General features: G+C 39.3%; 1 protein-coding gene across 26 annotated transcripts in view; it reads right to left on the reverse strand.

The window, feature by feature from the left end:
- Positions 1-19,699, reverse strand: part of rbfox3a (RNA binding fox-1 homolog 3a) — a 509,932-nt gene that overhangs the window by 62,800 nt on the left and 427,433 nt on the right. For 24 of the 26 annotated variants that reach the window (XR_009447076.1, XR_009447075.1, XR_009447077.1 and 21 more), the window contains 2 exons: positions 12,879-12,939; positions 7,744-7,797 (listed from right to left, as the gene is read on the reverse strand). Coding sequence is in view for 23 of the 26 variants with exons in the window: in XM_059653730.1 (XP_059509713.1) it covers positions 7,744-7,797; positions 12,879-12,939 (115 nt within the window). In the remaining 3 variants the exon portion in view is untranslated. The remainder of the gene's footprint in view (positions 1-7,743; positions 7,798-12,878; positions 12,940-19,699) is intronic. The other 2 variants (XM_059653734.1, XM_059653719.1) reach the window with 1 other exon arrangement.

Consider the following 19,699-nt stretch of genomic DNA (forward strand, 5'->3'; position numbering starts at 1 on the left):
AATCACATAGATTAAAAGCAATCTGAGCAAAGAATGAAACATTTCACATATGAATAACTCCATTCACACATCCTGTGGGAACTAACACACTTGTTCGAGCAGATTTTGTTTCCAACCTTCCTTGATTCACAGAATTTGCATAACTGATTCAGTAAGCTGATGTGAGCACTTTAAATTCTCCTCGCTAGTCTCTTTGATTTTCTATTCCAAATTCTTCTTACAAGCAAGCACCAGCTACACCTAATACATTAACTACTCTATGTAATGCCCCCAGGATTCCCCTGGTAGCTCTGTCTTTTACTTCCTCCTCCCAGCTATTTTCTCCTTTGCTTTTAGTCACTTCACTCATGTGTCTGACTTCATTTTAAAGTCTTGCATTTAAATGGGAACTTGCATGACCCCAAGTTATTCCAGAGTGACTTAAAGCCAATGCACTGCAGCTGTTTTGAAGTGTAGTCCCTGTTGTAGTGCCAGGAAATGCTGAAGCACATTTGCAAACATCACAACCCAGTAACATGCAACTAAATATACAGCAGTCAATTTGATAGTGGTAAGAAGGATATATGCTGGCATGAAGAAGGTAAGGAAAAGCAAGGGACTATAGACCGGTGAGCCTGACATTGTTGGTGGGCAAGTTGTTACAGGGAATCCTGAGGAACATGATTCACATGTATTTGGGAAGGTAAGAACTGATTAGCGATAGTCAATATGGCTTTGTGCATGGGAAATCATGTCTCACAAACTCGATTTACTTTTTGAAGAAGTAACAGAGAGGATTGATGAGGGTAGGGCAGTGGACATGACCTTAATGGACTTCAGTAAGGCGTTCAACAAGGTTCCTCATGGCGGACTGCTAGCAAGGTTAGATCATGTGGGGCACAGGGAGATCCAGCCATTTGGACACAGAAGGTAGAAGACAGAGTATGGTGGTTGAGGGTTGCTTTTCAGACTGGAGGCCTGTGGCCATCAGTGTGCCAGAAGGGGCAGTAATGGGTCCACTGCTTTTCGTCATTTATATGAATGATTTGGATGTGAACATGGGAGGAATGGTTAGTTTGTTTGCAGATGAAAACCAAAACTGGAAGTCTAGTGGACAGCGAAGAAGGTTATCTCAGAGTACAAAAAGATCTTGATCAGTTTGGCCAATGATCCAAGGAGTGGCAGAAGGAGTTTAATTTAGATAAATGTGAGGTGCTGCATTTTGGAAAGGCAAGTCAGGGCAGAACTTATACATTTAATGGTAAGGTCTTGGGGAATGTTGCCAAACAAAGAGACCTTGGAGTATAGGTTCATAGTTTCTTGAAATTGGAATCACAGGTAGATAGGATAGTGAAGGAGGTGTTTGGTATGCTTAACTTTATTAGTCAGTGCATTGAGTATTAGAGTTAAGAAGGGCATGTTGACATCATACAGGACATTAGTTGGGCCACTTTTGGAATAATGCACACAATTCTGGTCTCCCTATTATAGGAAGAATGTTGTGAAACTTGAAAGGGTTCAGAAAAGATTTATAAGCATGTTGCCAGGTTTGGAGGGTTTGAGCTATAGGGAGAGGTTGAATAGGCTGGGGCTACTTTCTCTAGAGCATCAGATGCTGAGGGATAAACTTTTGAGGTTTATACGAGCATGAGGGGCATAGATAGGGTAAATAGACAAGGTCTTTTCCCTGGGTGGGGGAGTTCAATACCAGGAGGCATAAGATTAAGATGAGAGGGGATAGATTTAAAAGGGATCTTAGGGGCAACCTTTATACGTAGAGGGTGGTGTGTGTATGAAATGAGCCTCTGGAGGAAGTGGTGGAGGCTCGTACAATTACAATATTTAAAAAGCATCTAGATGGGTACAAAAATAGGAAGGGTTTAGAAGGATATGGGCCAAATACTGGTAAATGGGCTAGATTTATTTAGGATATCTGGTCGGCACAGACGAGATGGACTGTAGGGTCTGTTTCTGCATTGTATATCTCTATGACCCAGGAGAATTCCTTTCGAAACAACCCCACGGGGCCTTTTGTTTCCACCTGAGAGAAAAGACATGGTGTTGACATGCCAAATGAATGACTGCATCTGCAGTAGTGCAACATAGCCTCAGGTTTGCAGTGAATTGCCATTCTGCATTGATGGGACCTTAAGTCATGGGAATGGGGCTTTGGCTTTTTATGATTTAAGTCTCTGAGTCAAGCATGCTACACTGTCCTCAAATCTTCCGGTCTTGACTTTGGCAATCGGGGGGAGCAATGGCATGGTTGTTATGTCATTGGACTAGTAAGCATAAGGCCCAGAATAACACTCTGGGGATATGCATTCAAATCTCACCACAGCATGTGGTGGAATTTCATGGTGGTACAGTGTTAGCACTGCTACCTCACAGTGTCAGGGACCTGTTACGATTCCACCCTCAGGTGACTGTCTGTGTGGAGTTTGCACATTCTCCCCATGTCTGTGTGGGTTTCCTCTGGGTGCCCTGATTTCCTCCCACTGTGCAGGCTAGGTGAATTGGCCACGCTAAATTGTCTGTAGTGTTCAGGGACCTGCAGTTTAGGTGGGGTAGGGGGGTGGGTGGGATGCTCTGAGGGTCAATGTGGACTTGTTGGGCCAAAGGGCCTGTTTCGACACTGTAGGAATTCTATGGCTCTATGAAAAGCTATTCTAATAGCATGCATGTAAACAATGTCAACTGTTGTAATAACCCAGAGTCACTAATTTCATTTGGAGAAGGAAATTTTTACCTCATCTGGCTTCCATATAACTCCAGGCGCACTGCAATGTGGTTGACTTTTTACTGCCCTCTGGGCAATAAATGCTGGCTTAGCCAACAATGCCCACAACTTGTGCATTCATTAAAAAAAACACGGGAATGATATCTGGCTACACCCTCCAGCATTGATGTTGCTTGGCTTTGTGGTTTCAGAATGTTGGCATGTCTTACTGTGGTGCGCAAACATTATAACGGGCCCATTTCGGGCATTTGCCTGCTCTGTGGCAATGGAAAGTTTGCCTCTGGCTATCCCTGGCAAACTTCCATGTTCAGTACTACCACTTGACTCTCAGTTCCCTCAGGAATATGGCTGATTTTCACATATACGCACAGGAAAACCAGTGTGATAACTTCTGATCAGCACACTGGCTACCATATCTACACTACATCTCCCACTTCGGCCCAAGGGGTGGAAACATCTAACTAGTGAGAATTCATTGCCTTTGGGGAGGTGACAGCCTAGTGGTATTACCGCTAGACTGTTAATCCAGAAACCAAGATAATGTTCTGGGGACCTGGGTTCGAATCCTGCCATGGCAGGTGGTGGAATCTGAATTCAATAAAATATCTGGAATTAAGAATCTAATGATGACTATGAATTGATTGGCAGGGGACAACTCATCTTTAACATCCTTTAAAACTGCCTTCCCTGGTTTGGCCTACATGATTCCAGGCCCACAGCATTGTGGTTGACTCTTAACTGCTACAAAAATGGAAAAGCTCAGCAGGTCCACGAAGAAAAAGTCAGAAGTAACATTTTGGGTCCAGTGACCCTTCCTCAGAACTGACAGTAGCTTGGAAAATGTTGGTTTATATGCAGAAATATTGAGGGGGATGGAGTGGAGAGTAAACGATAGGCTAGAGCCCAAAGAGAGAGAAGAGCAGTTGGGCAGACAAAGGTGTTGATAATGATCAGGCTGGGGGGTGTGAATAGGTGTTAATGGGCACTGTTAGAAAGCCTAACAATAGGTAGTGTGTAACAGCCTGGTGTGTTGGGTAGGGGTTAGGACATGGGAGAGTTTAGGCCCTAAAATCATTGAACTCAATATTGAGTCCAGAGAGCTGCAGGGTCCCCAAGCGGAAAATGAGGTGTTGTTCCTCCAGCTTGCATTGAGCTTCTCTGGAACACTGCAACAAGCCAGGGAACAGGGTGGGGCACTGGCAGGCAACATGTAGTTCAGGGACTTTTTTGCGAGTAGAATGTAGATGTTCTGCAAAGCAGTCACCCAGTCAAACAACTATTCATCCTCCTTGCCGGATCCTTTGCCTCTATCCACTTGTTTACTCTCTACCCCATCCCCTTCCCTATTTTCTGCATTTCAACCGATGTTTTCCCAGCTACCATCAGTTCTGAGGAAGGGTCACCTGAACCAAAATGTTAACATTGATTTATTTCTTCACAGATGCTGCCAGACTCGCTGAGCTTTTCCAGCATCTTCTTTTTTATGTTCCTGATTACAGCATCTGCAATTATTTTGCTTTTTATTTAGTATTCGACTCTTAACAGCACCATTGGTAATTAGGGATGAGCAACAAATGCTGCCTAGCTAGTGACGCCCTCATCCCGTGAATGAATAAAGAAAAAATATATATTTCCTTGTAAATGTAGATGGATGGCTGTTTTACTCCTTACAATGCCTTGTGCAAACAACATTAACTTGAAATGATCAAATATAAAGAGTAGTTTCCTCTTGGGATAGAAACATCACTGTTGACATGCTGTATGAGTAAATTGGGAATCTCTGGAAAAGTAAAAGCTGAGAAAAGCAAAAGCCCATGGTTGCAATGCTCAATACCCTTGTTATATGAGAAGATTTATACCAATCGTAGGAGTGTAACTATGCCTTGAAAGTTTCAAAGCAGAGCCAAAACCAAAGCAGTTCTAACTGCAACATTTTTATTTAGTCACAGGATTTAGGTATTACTGACTGGGCTAGTATTTATTACCTATCCCCCATTGTCCTTGAGAAGGTGCTGGTGCCACAGTACAGAAGTTAAAAGTGCTTTGCAAAGAATGTCTTTCTGTTATACTGATGTCAGCCATCTTACATGGAACAATCCTGATCAAATGTGTGACTGATTCAGAGAGAAGATGATTAATCCAGTGTCTGCTACAGTCCTTGGGAGTTGGACACATTCACAGAGTTGTTAGGACAGGAGTTCCAGGATTTTGATCCAGCAACACTAAAGGGACAGAAGTTTGACGCAACTAAATATTTTCCTCAGCAATTTCAGAGGGCAATTAAGAGTCGATCACTATATTATGTGTGTTTTCATATGTTGGCCAGACCACGTGAGATTGGCAGATTTTCCTTCCTTAAAAGGAACTCATTCCTAAAGGGTTTTGTATGACAATCTGTAATGGGTTTATGGTCACCATTACATTCACTTTTAATTCCAGATTTTTAAAAATTATTTTGCTATGATGGAATTTGAACCGATGTTCTCAGATCATTAACTGGCTTTCTGGAGATATTTTACAAACAACCTGTGCAGAAATGTTATTGCACATCTCTGGAATAGATGGACTTGAGCCCAGGAATCCAGAAACAAAACTGCCAAGGGTTCCCCATGTCTCCTCTGGCAATGATCTAGCCATGGCATTATCCAGTTTTAGCTTAAAGTAAGGAGCTAATAACTCAAAATCCAATACATATCTTGACAATGAAATGTCACGTTGTTCACATCAAACAGGGATTACATTCCCATCAGGCATAAATTGATCTTGGCAGTTAAATATCTTATCAGGATACTTATATCAAGCATTGTGCATTTTGAATGACATAGGTAGTCAAAACACTTGTGCGTGCAATACATGTCCATCCAAATGTACCACGGTGCTTCCTACTTTGAAGAAACCAGAAAAAAAGAGTACTTGCAGCTTGTACATCTGAAGCAATATTAGTCAGTGTAGCTGAATTATCTGGACAAATGCCACACAATGCCGTTAGTCTCCTTGCTATGTTCTCCTATACTATGTCCTATTGCTGAAGACATTTTCATTCACAGTTTGGATTGTCTATATCCAGCATAGAAATGGTTTAGAAAGGAGTGCTCTCAGCCACAATTACATCACTGTAACCAATAACAAGTGAATGAGCTATCACAGCTCTACTGATTATTCAATTAAAATGCTAATCAACAGAAGATTAAACACTGGATTAATCATCTTCTCTCTGAATCAGTCACACATTTGATCAGGATTGTTCCATGTAAGATGGCTGACATCAGTATAACAGAAAGACATTCTTTGCAAAGCACTTTTAACTTCTGTACTGGCTGGACTAATTGACTAATTGAGAATATACTGCATGTAAATCATTGCTCCGAATATTCTGTTAATCTTTCAACAATGCATATTCCTCAAAGGTTTAGCAAATTCACCAGCTGCACAGCTGAGCAATGCATATCTGCAAAGTCAACACAGTGTGGAGCTGGAGGAACACAACAGGTCAGGCAGCACCAGAGGAGCAGGAAAGTCAACGTTTCGGGTATCTGGGTGGCAGTTAAGCAAATCCACCCGTTTGAATAATTGTTTTTTTTAAAAAAGTAATGAATTTATATGTCTGCAATTTACATCAATGTGCCTTGAAGTGGTGCACACTGACTCATAGGTCAGTGGAATTAAAAGTGGAAATACATTTTGAGAAGATATTGTGCACCCCGACTTCTCATCCTTCACTTGAGTTTTGGCTAACCACAAACCCTAAAGTATGTAAGAAATTGAAAGTCAGTAACAGGAGGGCATAAATTAAAAAAAACTTGCAAAATTGACAGTTGAAAAATGAAATTTCCTCACAATAATAGCACTTTAAATGGCATGCTTTGACAGAGAGGTTTCTGTTATTGATATGTCGCATAAAAACAATTAAACAGGCACAAGGCATTCTGGCTTTAAAACTAGAACAATCTTTGAATGACCTTTACCTGCTGTGCTGGTAACTATTTAAAAAGGAAACAATAGTCTCTCATTGAGTCCATTTACTTGACTTTAAAATGATTCTCTTGTTAAATTGTGGAAGGAGTTGTGACAAGATTGTAGAACAATTGTTCAAAAAGAGACTATGCTACCCCTTAATCCGTTTCTTTCCACACAGCTGAATAAGGGCTAAATGTAATTTTTAAAAAAAACTGTAGTGATCTACTTTCTGATAGTCCTGGTTTCAAAGAGCCCTAAGTAAGCTGTGATCACTTGCTGCTTCATTTTGAATTCATGGAACCGTCTGGAAATCGACAAGCAGATCATTGGATGCTGGCTGCAGCAGGTTTAAAAGCTGCACTCACGAGTTTTTAAATCAATTTCTAACTGTGAGAAGGCCTCCGTCAGCAAAACAAGATGATATTTATGTAAAATATTGGGTAGAAAATTGGACTGTGCAGGGTAACAGAAAAGGGATAGAGTCTCTTTAAACAGGTTACAGCTCCATTTGTCATTGTGGCGAAGCAGATTTGACTGTAATAAAACTAAGCCTGGGGATGAATGAAGGGAGACTTGCCTGTCATCAATACTGGATTTACAGTGACTGATAGCACTGAACTCTAGTACAGAGAGCCTGTTGATAAACAGTGATTAATTACTGTCTATCCAGTTTATTCCTTTTGAAAGTATATTAAATCCTTCGATAATTATTTGTGAATATATCCAAAGAATGTGGACGGGCAAAGACGGCTATTTACTGCCTCTCTGGGGGACACTAAACATATGGTAGCGTTTAGACTTGGCAAACTGCAGTACTATGGTTAGGGGAGAGAAAAAGATTTGTGGTAAATTAATCAAGTGAGCCAACAGAGTGCCTTGCTTTGAAATGAAGGCAGTATCCATTAAAGATGATTTGGTACAGCATCAGGAAAAGGAAATAAAAATGAAAAATGAGCTCTTTCTGTCACCTGCTTTCATTTCAATCATTCTGTTTCTCCTTTTCATACTGCTATCCCGCAGGTTTCTTTATTGCTTTCACTTATTTTCTGACTTGTAAAATTATTTACCTGCATAAAACTCTGGGCCATAGACAGCTCCGACGACTGGATTTAATTTCCAGCCTGAAAGAAGAGACAGGTCTGATGTGAAACAGCTTTGCAACAGCAAACTACATTCATCATAGCCAACTTCAGAGCTTTGCACTCATTTCACTTGCAGCTTAGGAGTCACTTTCATACACATTGGATTGGTAATTACAGCATGACTTTAAATTCACACTTGTATTTATTTACTACAATACATTATTCATGCAGAATCATCAACATAGCCGAGAAGGTTAGTTTAACAAGACTCCCTATTGACAAGATAAAAGAATGCAAACAAATACAGGAGGATCACTTGGCATAAAAACAATATTTGTTTGACACACATGGACAAACATAGTTATTTAAGAGCTGGTAAATATCACAAATTTATTTTAGTGCTTGATATATGACTTTTTTGCCAGTTTGTACTCTCCAGGTCTGCTCTATTTACATGCTGTCAATCTGATCCAAGAGCAAAACTATAAATCCATCCTTCATAAATATAATAGAGTAAATCTTCTTCCCTTTCCATTCTACCAGTGTCAGAATGTAAAGAATACAATGCAGCTTTTAATTAACAAAAGAAAATCTTATTTAAAATTAGTCACAAAAAATTTGCCAAGTTTTCTTTTTTAGGTTCTTTAGTTGATGTTAATGTTCAGCACTGAAAATAATGTGGATCAGAAAATCCAGGCTGATATTCCTGGAAAATGTAGACTCAGAGTGCAGTCATCATTTTCTTTGACCAATTAAAACAATCATTTTGAAACCATACACAGTAATCACACAATTAGTCGCACTTATAAGAAAAATCTTTCATAACATGAACTCACTGGTGAAATAAGCGCAAAGGTCACAATTTCTAACATGTGTGTTAAAGTTCCTCCTTTCTACTATTTTTCATGCACCAGCTGACACACTGGTGTTCAATTCCTCTGTGTGATATTTTAATCAAATTGTTAATTTACAGATGGTTCTCAGCTCCCGGTGCGGATAAAAATGACATGCAATATAAAGTCCACACATGACTGTCACTAGATTTTAATTGAAAAAGGAAACTTAGTTTCACAATGGAAAGCAAATGAGTGACTGGTGTTGTTTACAGCATTTAAACAAATGAAGAATCTTGCTTTTATTTAGCAACAGTCTGGAACAGTTTATCGCTCTGTTATATTCAAAATAGCCAACCAGACAACAACGCTTTTGATTATAATTATTTGAGTTGATGTCTAAATCCTCACCATTCTATGATATAAACTGATTTCCGTGTTCCTATTGTCAATTTTAAGCTTGACTTTGCGAATATAATGACCAAGGAAAATTTGAGCTAATTTTTTTGCTTTAGATTGCAATTATTTAGTTTAATTTAGTTTAAAATCAAATCCATTTAAGGTAGGTTATTGGTTAATCCTCCACCAATAAACATCATTCAGCTGTCAAAAGTACCATTTCCTGTCATTGCAAAGTTAACCCATTCATGATCAACATAAGGAAACAAAAGTTTTACGTATGGGCCTTCAGATTAAAATTGATTGTTTTTTCCTGCACTGCAGTTTAAGTCACATTATTATAGGAGTATTGTTTTCATGATGTATAAATTCTTCTTCTTACTAGTTTATGACAACAAAACAAACAAAAGGTAGATGTTAACTTATTCGATCAACATGTCAGCAAAGGTAGTGAAAACTTGCCATTCAATCACTGACATTCTACTTGCAAACTGTTTGACTTGTGAAAAGTTAGTAGATCTAAATCAGAGCAGGCAACAAATCTAGAGTCACAATCCTGAACTGGCTTTATTTGACAACATTTAAAAAAAAAGTATTTGGTTTATTTCACATTATTTATAAACAAATGACCTGAGGAGAAAGATGTCCAGTGGATATTTGCAACCTCTCTTGTTCAAAGATCTCCTTCATATCAATTAACACGGCTGTCTGCAGCCATTAACAAATCCATTTGTTTCTGAATGTTATGGTGGTGTGATTGGAGGGCAAAGTGATCAAAGAATGGGTCCAATGGTTGTAAAGATGAGAACTCTGACTGTTCTGGAAGCATTGTTCCTCCTTGAGCTTTACCTATTACAATTTGGAGAGTTCAGATGTAGGATTTTCACACTTCAAATTGTACATGTATTCAAATATTTTTCTTAACTTATTGTAGCTGTTCAATATACTTCAAACTTTTTCCTCAGTAACTGTAGAAGTGAATTTTTAGTATCCAATGGCAGAAAATATATCTTTACAAATTACAAATAAAAACTGGGCACATGGTCTATTTTACCAATCAGTTAAGTATAATGCTTAGATCCTAAAATTACGCCATGGGACACTGATATGCAAATACCTAACACATTCTCCTGGTACTCCAGTACTTTAGAGTCACAGAGTCACAAAGGTCTACCACATAGAAAAAGGCCCCTCCACACAGTGAACCTGTGCCAGTCAAAAGCACGCACCTAAATATTCTAATCCTAATTTCCAACACTTGGCCCATAGTTTTGTGTGCCTTGGCATTGTAAATGCACAGCTAAATTCTTCTTAAATCTTAAGGGTTTTTGCCTCGGCCACCCTTAAATGCAGTGAGTTTCAGATTCCCACCACCCTCTGTGTGAAGAAGTTTTTCTTCACATCTGCTCTCAATCTGCTGTCTTTTACCTTCAATCTATGACCCTCGTCACTGATCCCTCCACCAAGAGGAAATGTTCCTTCCTGTCTGCCCTTCTATGTCACTCATTATTTTATACATGTTTTATGCCCCTTAATCTCCACTGCTCCAAGAAAAACAACCCCAGTCTATCCAATCTCTCTCTTTCCTTGAACTATTTTTCTACACATAGAGGTCTGTTTCTGTACCGTCTCCCAAGGATCATTATCCATGTAAACTTATTGACAAGGAACAGGTAAGAGATATTGAGAAACCAGTTATGAAGTTTCACTGAAGCAAGTCATCTTGGTATTAGCCAAAATGAAGTCATTGTAAAGGGGGCAGATTAACTTTCATATTGCCTCATGCTAAGAGATTTTTCTTTGTCTACTGTTGGCTGGCCCTCCAGCAAGAACTCAAACTGCAAATGAAATATTTGTGCCTCATTAAACTTATTTTATTGCTTCTTCTCAATCTTCTTCATGAAAAGAAATCCCAATTCCATTGCAATAACATCATGACGTAGCCCACTCCTCACCTGGCACTAAGCTCACACACATTTCTGCCAGTGATTTCTTAAACACAAACCGAAGTCTGCCTCAACTGATTTTCTTCATCCAGGAGCTTAATATAATTAAATAATATCAACAACAACAACAAAAGAAAACTGAATAGTTGGAAATCTGAAATAAAAGCAGAAAATGATGGAGAAGTTTAGCAGGTTGGTAGCATCTGCATGGAGAGAAGTAGAGTTAGTGTTTCAAGTTCAGTATAGCTCTTCAGTTAATTGTGGTGTTAACTATCCCAGGATCTGCTGAATTTGCCACAGGGACACCAACTTTGGGACCCTCCTGTCTGGCTTTGCAACCTAGTGGATCAAAATCCCAGTGGCAATAGTCATTAGTTATATTGCTGGGTTAAGTGGCGTAAGGTTTTATACCTCCACAGTGGTAGAATAAGATCTATTTTGAAGCAGTTGCAATGTAGTAGGATACAGAATTTTAGACTCATCTTCTAAAATATTTCCTTGAGCACGACTGCTATGCGTATGGGTAGAAAGTACAAATTAAGTTTAAAAGTGTCTTATCTTCTAATCTGTTGCAATGGAACTAGGTTTTCCTTTCATGAAGAAGACTGGGAACAAACAATAAAATAAGTTTAAGGAGGGACAAATGTTTCATTTGCAGTTTATGAGTTCTTGCTAGAGGGCCTGGTAACAGCAGAGAAGGAAAAATCTCTTAGCATGAGGCAATATGAAACTTAATCTGGCCCCTTTACAATGACTTCATTTTGGCTAATGCCAAGATGGCTTGCTTCAGTGAAACTTCATAACTGGTTTCTCAATATCTCTAGATTGTAAATTAAACCTGGTCCATTCAGCTGCAGTAACACTGTTGGGAGTCAGAAATGTCCCCACATTAATAACAGGCTACAGCCGGAGTAAAAGTAGGGGTTCAAACCTCTTAGTAATATGAAGCAGAGACGTTGTCTATGTGGACATCAATCTCACACAGTAGCACTAGAAGAAAATGTTTTCCATGCTAATTCAAACAGATCTCAATATGTTATTCAATTCAAAGATTTGTTAGTTAACAGTGCGAGCGGAACCCGCTGTAGATGCTTATCTGTAAAAGCTATAGAGGAGTTCACACTGTAACATGTAATGACATTTTTTCTGTTACTGATCATTAACTTGAAAAGACGTCTGACCTTCCAGTTCAAATTTGGAAACGGTGTTGTAATTACAAGAAAGCATTAACAATTTCTTAGAAGTTGTAGACAATTTTGTGGTGCCATTCTTTTTGTTGCAACAAAATTAATTTAATTCAACAAAATTGCTAACAATACTTACTTGTGTCATCTATGTGGGCTAATCTTCCCCATCTGTGTAGGTGCTTGGATATACTGCTCTATGAATTGGACAATACTGAGCACTGCAATATGTTGGCCAGAATGCATCAAATCTGGAGCAGTGCCGTTTTAATTGCTGCACAAGTTACTTCCCACAGGTTTAAAAATAGTGTAATTGAAGTTGAAAACCTATTTATTCATCCTTGTGGAAACTAATCTTCTGTTGCTCAGATCAGTAATTTTTCTTGTACACGAATGCATATGCAAGTATAATTTGACACAACACAGGGAGCTCTTACTCATCACAGGCTTTTTCTGAGTTTGTCCAACACAGCAACTTTGGCACACCGCAGGGCCAAGTGTCCATATTCCTAATGAGTTTTCTTGATTCCTTCAAGTCAACGCCATAGAAACAGTCCAAAAAACACTGTTTTGTGCTTACCCAAAAGTTCATACATAGACTGTGCTCAAATCAAAAGGAGAAACACAGCTCTAAGCAAGCATATCTTCATTATTTAATATTACTTCTTAAGTCCTGATTTAACTGTACACTCCATTGTTTTTGTTATCAACAGCAGTCTCCATAGAAATAACAAATCAGCAGCTGCTGATTACCTTACCATTTGTGTATTGATTGGGGGTCTTCTTGTTTGTCATTACTCTTGCTGTTGCATTGTTTACCTGTGATTAAATAATGAAACAAATTACATTTTGGATTCAGAACTATTGTACTGCATAACCAGCAGTAAATCACAAAAAATCCTAAGAAGCTTCAGTCAAGTGAAATAATAATCCTTTATTAATTGTTTCAGAAAGGAGTGCAACAGCTTGTGTAAGTCCCAAGATCTTGCTGTGCACACACCACGCACTCCATAGAATACTGAGAGGTTGCAGTTGCTCTTTTGAATCTAAAACATTGTATGTTAACCATGCTATAAAATTGTGTAAAATCACAAGGTGTGTTACAATCTATAATCTACAAATGAAATTTGTTGAACTGTTAGAGATTTATCCTATGGTTTAAGCCAATGTTTCAGCCCATGAATTAGTTACAAGCTTCCCAGGTATCCATAATTGCCTTGCCTCCTATTTTAAAGGATGCATTTAAATAATTGCACTCATGCTTCTGTTAAAACAGGAAAGTAATTTCAATTCGCTCATTAACCGATATTACACAGTGCAGTTCACCCCATGTAATTTTGGCTGTTATGCAGATAAGAAGTGACAGACCTACAAAAGGTTTTGGTCTTTACTTTGGTCCCAGGGCCACTATTATGTTGTAAGGTAATGCATTCCAAGAATGGGTTGTAACAAAGATATAATTCCACACTCAGTTCCCCTTGCAATAAGCTTCAATCCCATCTCAAATGAACGTTCTCTTTTGTATCTAAGTAATATTTCCAAGTTTATTGATCAATTATTGGTCTCATAGCTCAGACTGTTGTTTTGTGTTGAAACATCTTCCTGTGCTGTGAACTGATGCCCACTGATGCTTTGAAATCACATCTCACTGGTTGCTCCCAATACCAAGAAGCAAAAGGCAAAGAGAACCTGAACGTGATAGCGACAAACAAGAAAAAAGAACAGGTGAGCAAGTTAAACAGAAAGAGAAAGTGAGAAAAAAACACAAACTGGTTTATGTACATTCCAAGTTGCTGTTTCAGAAAATACTGTCATCTACTTTTCTAAACAACCTACAAAAGTTAGTCAAAACAACTCAGCATTGTTTTGGTACAAAGGCTGCCTTAACATACCCTCAAACTGCACTCTTCAAAACCATTGACATTAAATGGCTTTGGTAGCAAAATTATTAAAATAACATTCCTCATAAATCAAACTTGAACATACATGACCTTCCATTGTCTTCCATACAATAATAGCTTAATCCTAGAAAAAATGTAGCATTGTTCCATATTATTGTGAGATGGATGTCTGTTCAATTGACTGGAAAATACAGATGAGACGATTTCTATTTTAAATGCAGTCATTCACAAAAAGCACAATTTCCACGAAGAGTTTCTGTGCAAGCCTATTCTAATAAGTGCATGACAATGGTGGTGATTTCTATCTGAGTATATAGTTTAGCAATCCATACAGATGATGCATTTAAATTCACATTTCTGCTTTTTATTAATGACCTCAATTCTCACCTTTGCAAATGGAAATCCTTAATAAAGTTCGTTTAGATGCATCAACTGAACACATGCTGGTTCATTGCAAGATAGCAAGGCCTACTTTCTCTAAATGCAACCCTTCACACCTCTCTGCAATTTATTTTGAGATTACATAAAATTAATTACAATTTGAAGTTTCAATGGCAACACTTCTGCTCCTCTTGTTGACAATTTTTTAGTTCATATTTATCCTCCATTCCCTTCCCAGATGTCTGGGTATGATGTGTCATTGATCCTTTGCATTGAGCTCTAGTTTTAAATAAAAAATCAGTGTGTGGGCATTGCTGGCTGATCCAGTCTTTTTGCACATCCCTAGTTACCTTGAGAAAATGCAAGTAAGTCATATTCTTGAGGTCCATGTGTTAAAGATTCTTCCGCACCACCAAGTGCGAGGATATTGGTCCAGTGACAATGAGATGACAATCTAAGTCAAATCCAGACAGTGCTTACTTGAGGAGAAAGGTGGAGGTAGTAGTTTTCCTATGTGACTGCTGTTCTTGTCCAAGTAGTAGAGGTTTTGAAGGTGTAATTGAAGAAGCTTTGTGGAGGTGTTGTAGTGCATTCTATAGATAAAACACAGTGAAGCTAGAATGCATTGGTCCCAAGAGTGCCTGATAAGGTGCTGGTCAAGTTGACAGACTTTTCCCTCAAAAGCATTGAGATTCTCAAGTGGTCCAGTTGCATCCATCCAGGCAAGCACAGAATTCTCTTTTGCACTCCTGACTTGTACCTCGTAATAAATAAAAAGGTTTTGTGGATTCAGGAAGTGAATCACTCACCACTGAATTTTCACCCTCTGATTTTTTTTAGTAGTCTCTCCTTTCATGTGACTAAACCAGCTGAGTTTCAGATGGTGGGACAAACTTGGCAATAGTTCTGCCACTGAATGCAGAGAGGATGTAATTAGACTCCTTGTTGAAGATGATCATTGCCTGGCACTTATATGAAACAAATCCTACTTCCCATTTGTCAACCAGAGCTTGGTGACATCCTTTTTATTTGTAAGAACAGGAAATGTTTCATTATCTGAAGAATTGTGAGTCAAACTCCTCTAATCTCTTCTGAACCAGACTGCAAGGAGGCTGCAAAGGGTGAACCCAAATGGACTCTTTTTCCAATTTTTAATGTAGCTTATCTATTCTGATGAAATGATAGGTCCAAAACAGTCAAAGAGAAGAAGGAAGAATTTAGAATTGACGATCCCTCATAATTTCCATTTAAAATTTCAAGCACCAGCTCATAAGCCATCACTTTGTGACACAGATGAGACAAGATTTACTGATGGAGGAACACAAGTGCACAAGGATAAGGATAGAATTAGAACACAATTCAGGATTCAGCCCAGCAGACGTCAACCCGACTTTCATTACACAACTGCAGAATTCTAAGGCATAGCGTTTAAAGGATTATCAGACAAGCAATCAAGAATTATCATTGCAGAGGACTACATATCAGACAACCTACACAACATCTTGACTTGTGCGGTGGAAACAACTCTGAACTTCTCTGTGACCATTTTGTATGAAACCAGGTAACTATGGAGCACTCATGCCCCTCAATAGAAACCTCTGGCATCTGTAATTGATCTCCCAAGAATACTTTTATTGAGATGAGACAGGCCCTGGGCTTCTCCATTTCCAGCTGCTAGGTTTGAAGGGAAGCACAGATCAGATAGGTGGTTCCAAAATCTCTTGCAATCCTCTCCCAGTCTGCATACCAGTGTTTTAGACAAAGTGCAGAGATCCTGTCCCAGGCAATAGGAGATGATGCTCAGCACTGAAAGGAGCTCTGTAACCCTGGAGGCTTCCTGTTTCAATGCATTCATGGGAAGGAGATGGAGTGGTTGGCTGTGGCAAAGATCTTATTATTCACCCAGAAAATTCTGACTTGAATAGCTGTTTGTCCGAGATTGCAGAAGTCACTTGCCACAGACTGGAATGACCCTGAAATATGCAATTTCAAAGCCATGGTAATATTGAGAGATTCAAGCAGGCACGTATGTAACTTTGTGCTGAGCTGTGTGTTTGCTGCAGTAGGTGGCAAAGCACTGTCACAGCTTCTGTGCTAAAATAGGTACCTCACATTGCTTTCTAATTAAAAAAAAATTCAGGGGAAGTGGGCTTTGCTGAATGAACTAGCATTTATTGGCCATCCTTAATTGCCCATGACAGGGTCATGTGAGCTGCCTTCTTAAACTGCTGCAGTTTCCATTAGGAATGGAATTCCAGGATTTGGATCCAGCAACCCTAATGGAATAATGATATACTTTCAAGTCTGGGTGGTTTGGAGCTTGGAGGGAACTTGCAGATGGTGGTGTCGTCATGTATCTGCTGCCCTTGCCCTTTGAGATGGTAGTTGTTGGTTTAGAACCCCTGTTTAAGGGACCTTGGTGAATATCTGCAATGTTGATGGTATGGTCTACTGTTCCTGATCATTAGTGGTGGATGGAGTGAATGTTTGTGAATGAGGCATAATCCAATGGGCTGCTTGTGCTGGATGGTGTCAAGTTTCTTGTGTGGTGGTTGGGCTGCAACCATCGAGGCAAATTGGAAGTATTTCATCACATTCCTGACCTGTGCCTTTTAGTTGGTGGGCATGTTTTTGGGAGTCCGGAGGTGAATTCCTTGCTGCAGGATGTCTAGCCCCTGACCTGCTGTTGTAACCATAGCATTTATGTTTCTGGTCAATGGTAACCTCCCAGGATGTTGATAGCAGAGGATTCAGTGACTGTAATGCCATTGAATGTCCAGAGACAGTGGTTACATTATCTCTTATTGGAGATGGACATTACCTGGCATTTGTATGGCATGAATATTACTTACCACTTGTCAGCCCTGGGCTGACTATTGTCTGGGTCTTGCTACAGTTCAGGAATTGTGAATAGTATTGAACATTGTGTAATCATCAGCAAACATTCCCACTTGTGACCTTGTGATGGCAGGAAGGTCATCGATGAAGCATTGAAGATGATGAGTGGTCTTAGGACACTATCCTGAGGAACTCCTGCAGATATGTCCCAGAGCTAAGATGAATGACTGACAAACAATCATCTTCTTTTGTGCTAGGCATGTCCAACCAGTGAGAGTTGTCTCCCCAATTCCTATTGACTCTAGGTTTCCTATGGCTCCTCATGCCACACTATTTGACTGTGCAATTTGTGGCCTTGATGTTGAGGGTGTTCACTTTTACCCCACCTCTGAGTGATCCTGGCGGAACACAAACTGAACATCAGTAAGCAGGTTATGCAAAGCACATGCTGCTTAAGAGCACTGTTTGATGTCCCTCTTCCACGACTGTAATGGTGACCAAGAGTGAACTGATGGGTGGTAATAGGCTGAGATACGTTTGTCCTTTTTTTTGTGTACAAGACTCATCTGGGCAACTTTCTACAGTCAGGTAGATGCAGTGCTGTTGCTCCTTAACAAACAACAGATAAAAAGCAGTGGATCTTTACATTCCTGCAGTGTAGGGGTTCTCTTGACTGTCTTACTTCTGTCTCTTTGGTCTGTAGCTCCACGTGTCAGTCTGTTCCAGTCACGATGGCAACAATGTTTACTGAAACCAGATCCTCTGGCCAAAATCCCTTTTCTGACTCACTGAATACTTTCAGAAATCTTTATTTCAGTTCAAGTAGCCAAAATTCCTAAAAAGCTCAGAAGCAGCAAACTGCAGTCTAATTAAAGTACTCAGTGGTTTACAAAAGACCTAGTGTTGATCCCTTTAATTATTGCTGGAAGCATCAACCCTTTGTGTGACTCATTCTGAATTGTCAAATAGGACATCAGAGCTAAAATTAAAAGCTCATGGCTCCAAATAGCATGATCAAATTGGCATATGCCAGTTTTAGGCAGATGCTCGGGCACCCAAAAGGAGTCCCATTTCAAACTGGCAACAGGCAAATTTACTTTCAGAAACACAATCACGATCATGACACAATCATTGGAAGAGGAATGGGCAATTGAAGGAAATAAATACACAGTGAGACAGTGATAGAATAGGGTCTTTTGAACTGACTGGTTTGCTCCATAGAGTTAGCATGGGATCTGATGGGCCAAGTGGCCTTCTTTAGTTCAATAAATGGAATGTGATAGCATTGGACAGGATGCAGAGGAGGTTTACCAGCAGGTGGCCTGGGCTGGATAATTTCTGATACAAAGAGAGATTTACATTGTTTTCCTTGGAGTAGAGGGGATTGAGACAGGACATGATTAAAATGTATAAAATTCTGAGGGGCGTAGATATGGCAGACAGGAAGAAACATTTCCCAATGGTTCAGGGATCAATGACTAGGAGGCATTGATTTAAGGTATGGCGCAGAAGGATGAGAGGAGATGTGAGGGAAGTCTTTTTAGCCCAGAGGGTGGTGGAAATCTAGAAATTACTGCCACTAAGGTTGGTTGAGGCAGAAACCCACATAATATTTGAGAAGTATTTGGATGTGCACTCGCAATGCCAAGGCACATAAGGCTATGGGCCAAATGCTGGAAAATAAGATTAGAATAGACCAGTGTCTTTGTTTTGGCTGGCAAGGACATGATTGGCCAAAGGGCCTTTATCTGTGTTTGTAGATCTCGACGACTCTCTATAAGTGATGATAACTTTAATTAAAATATCATTGTTCTAAGTTCACCATATCATTGTCCTTAGATATACAGCCATTAGTCATCCTGTACGAAATTCTTCTCATCTCTTATGAACCAAACCATAGCTTTATCTGCTCATTTACAATATCCAAGGAGCAAATAAAGAAAAGCTCTATTGTATTCTGGTTTGCTGGAAGATATTAGATACAGTCACCTAAATCACTCATGGTTTGAGATTAAGCCTAGAAACAAACAATTTATTTCCTTGAAATAGACTAATGAAAAGCACAGAGTACAGGTAATACATTTACAAAAACCTACAAAGATTATCAATTCCCTCAAAATACAAAGAACAACAAAACTACTTATTCTATCCTAACTCTTGGAAAACAGAACTCTTGAAACATGGTCACTTATATATCTCGCATGCCATCTGCTATTATTGTATCATGATCAGCCTCGTATATCTGAAAGTATCAGTCTGACTGGTGCGCTTCAACAAATCTTGAGAGGTCACTCCCTATTCCTTTGAAGGTACTCCAGATCAAGTAACTGCAAACCTTTATTTCTCATCATTCTTTCTTTCATTTCAGACATACTCAAGGTTCGAAATTATATTTTTCTGGACCATTATATCTGCCAAATAAACATGTTCAGTTAACAGTCTCATAAAATGTTCACAAT

Source organism: Stegostoma tigrinum, chromosome 22 (assembly GCF_030684315.1).
Source record: "Stegostoma tigrinum isolate sSteTig4 chromosome 22, sSteTig4.hap1, whole genome shotgun sequence".
In the NCBI taxonomy this organism is placed as follows: Eukaryota; Metazoa; Chordata; class Chondrichthyes; order Orectolobiformes; family Stegostomatidae; genus Stegostoma; species Stegostoma tigrinum.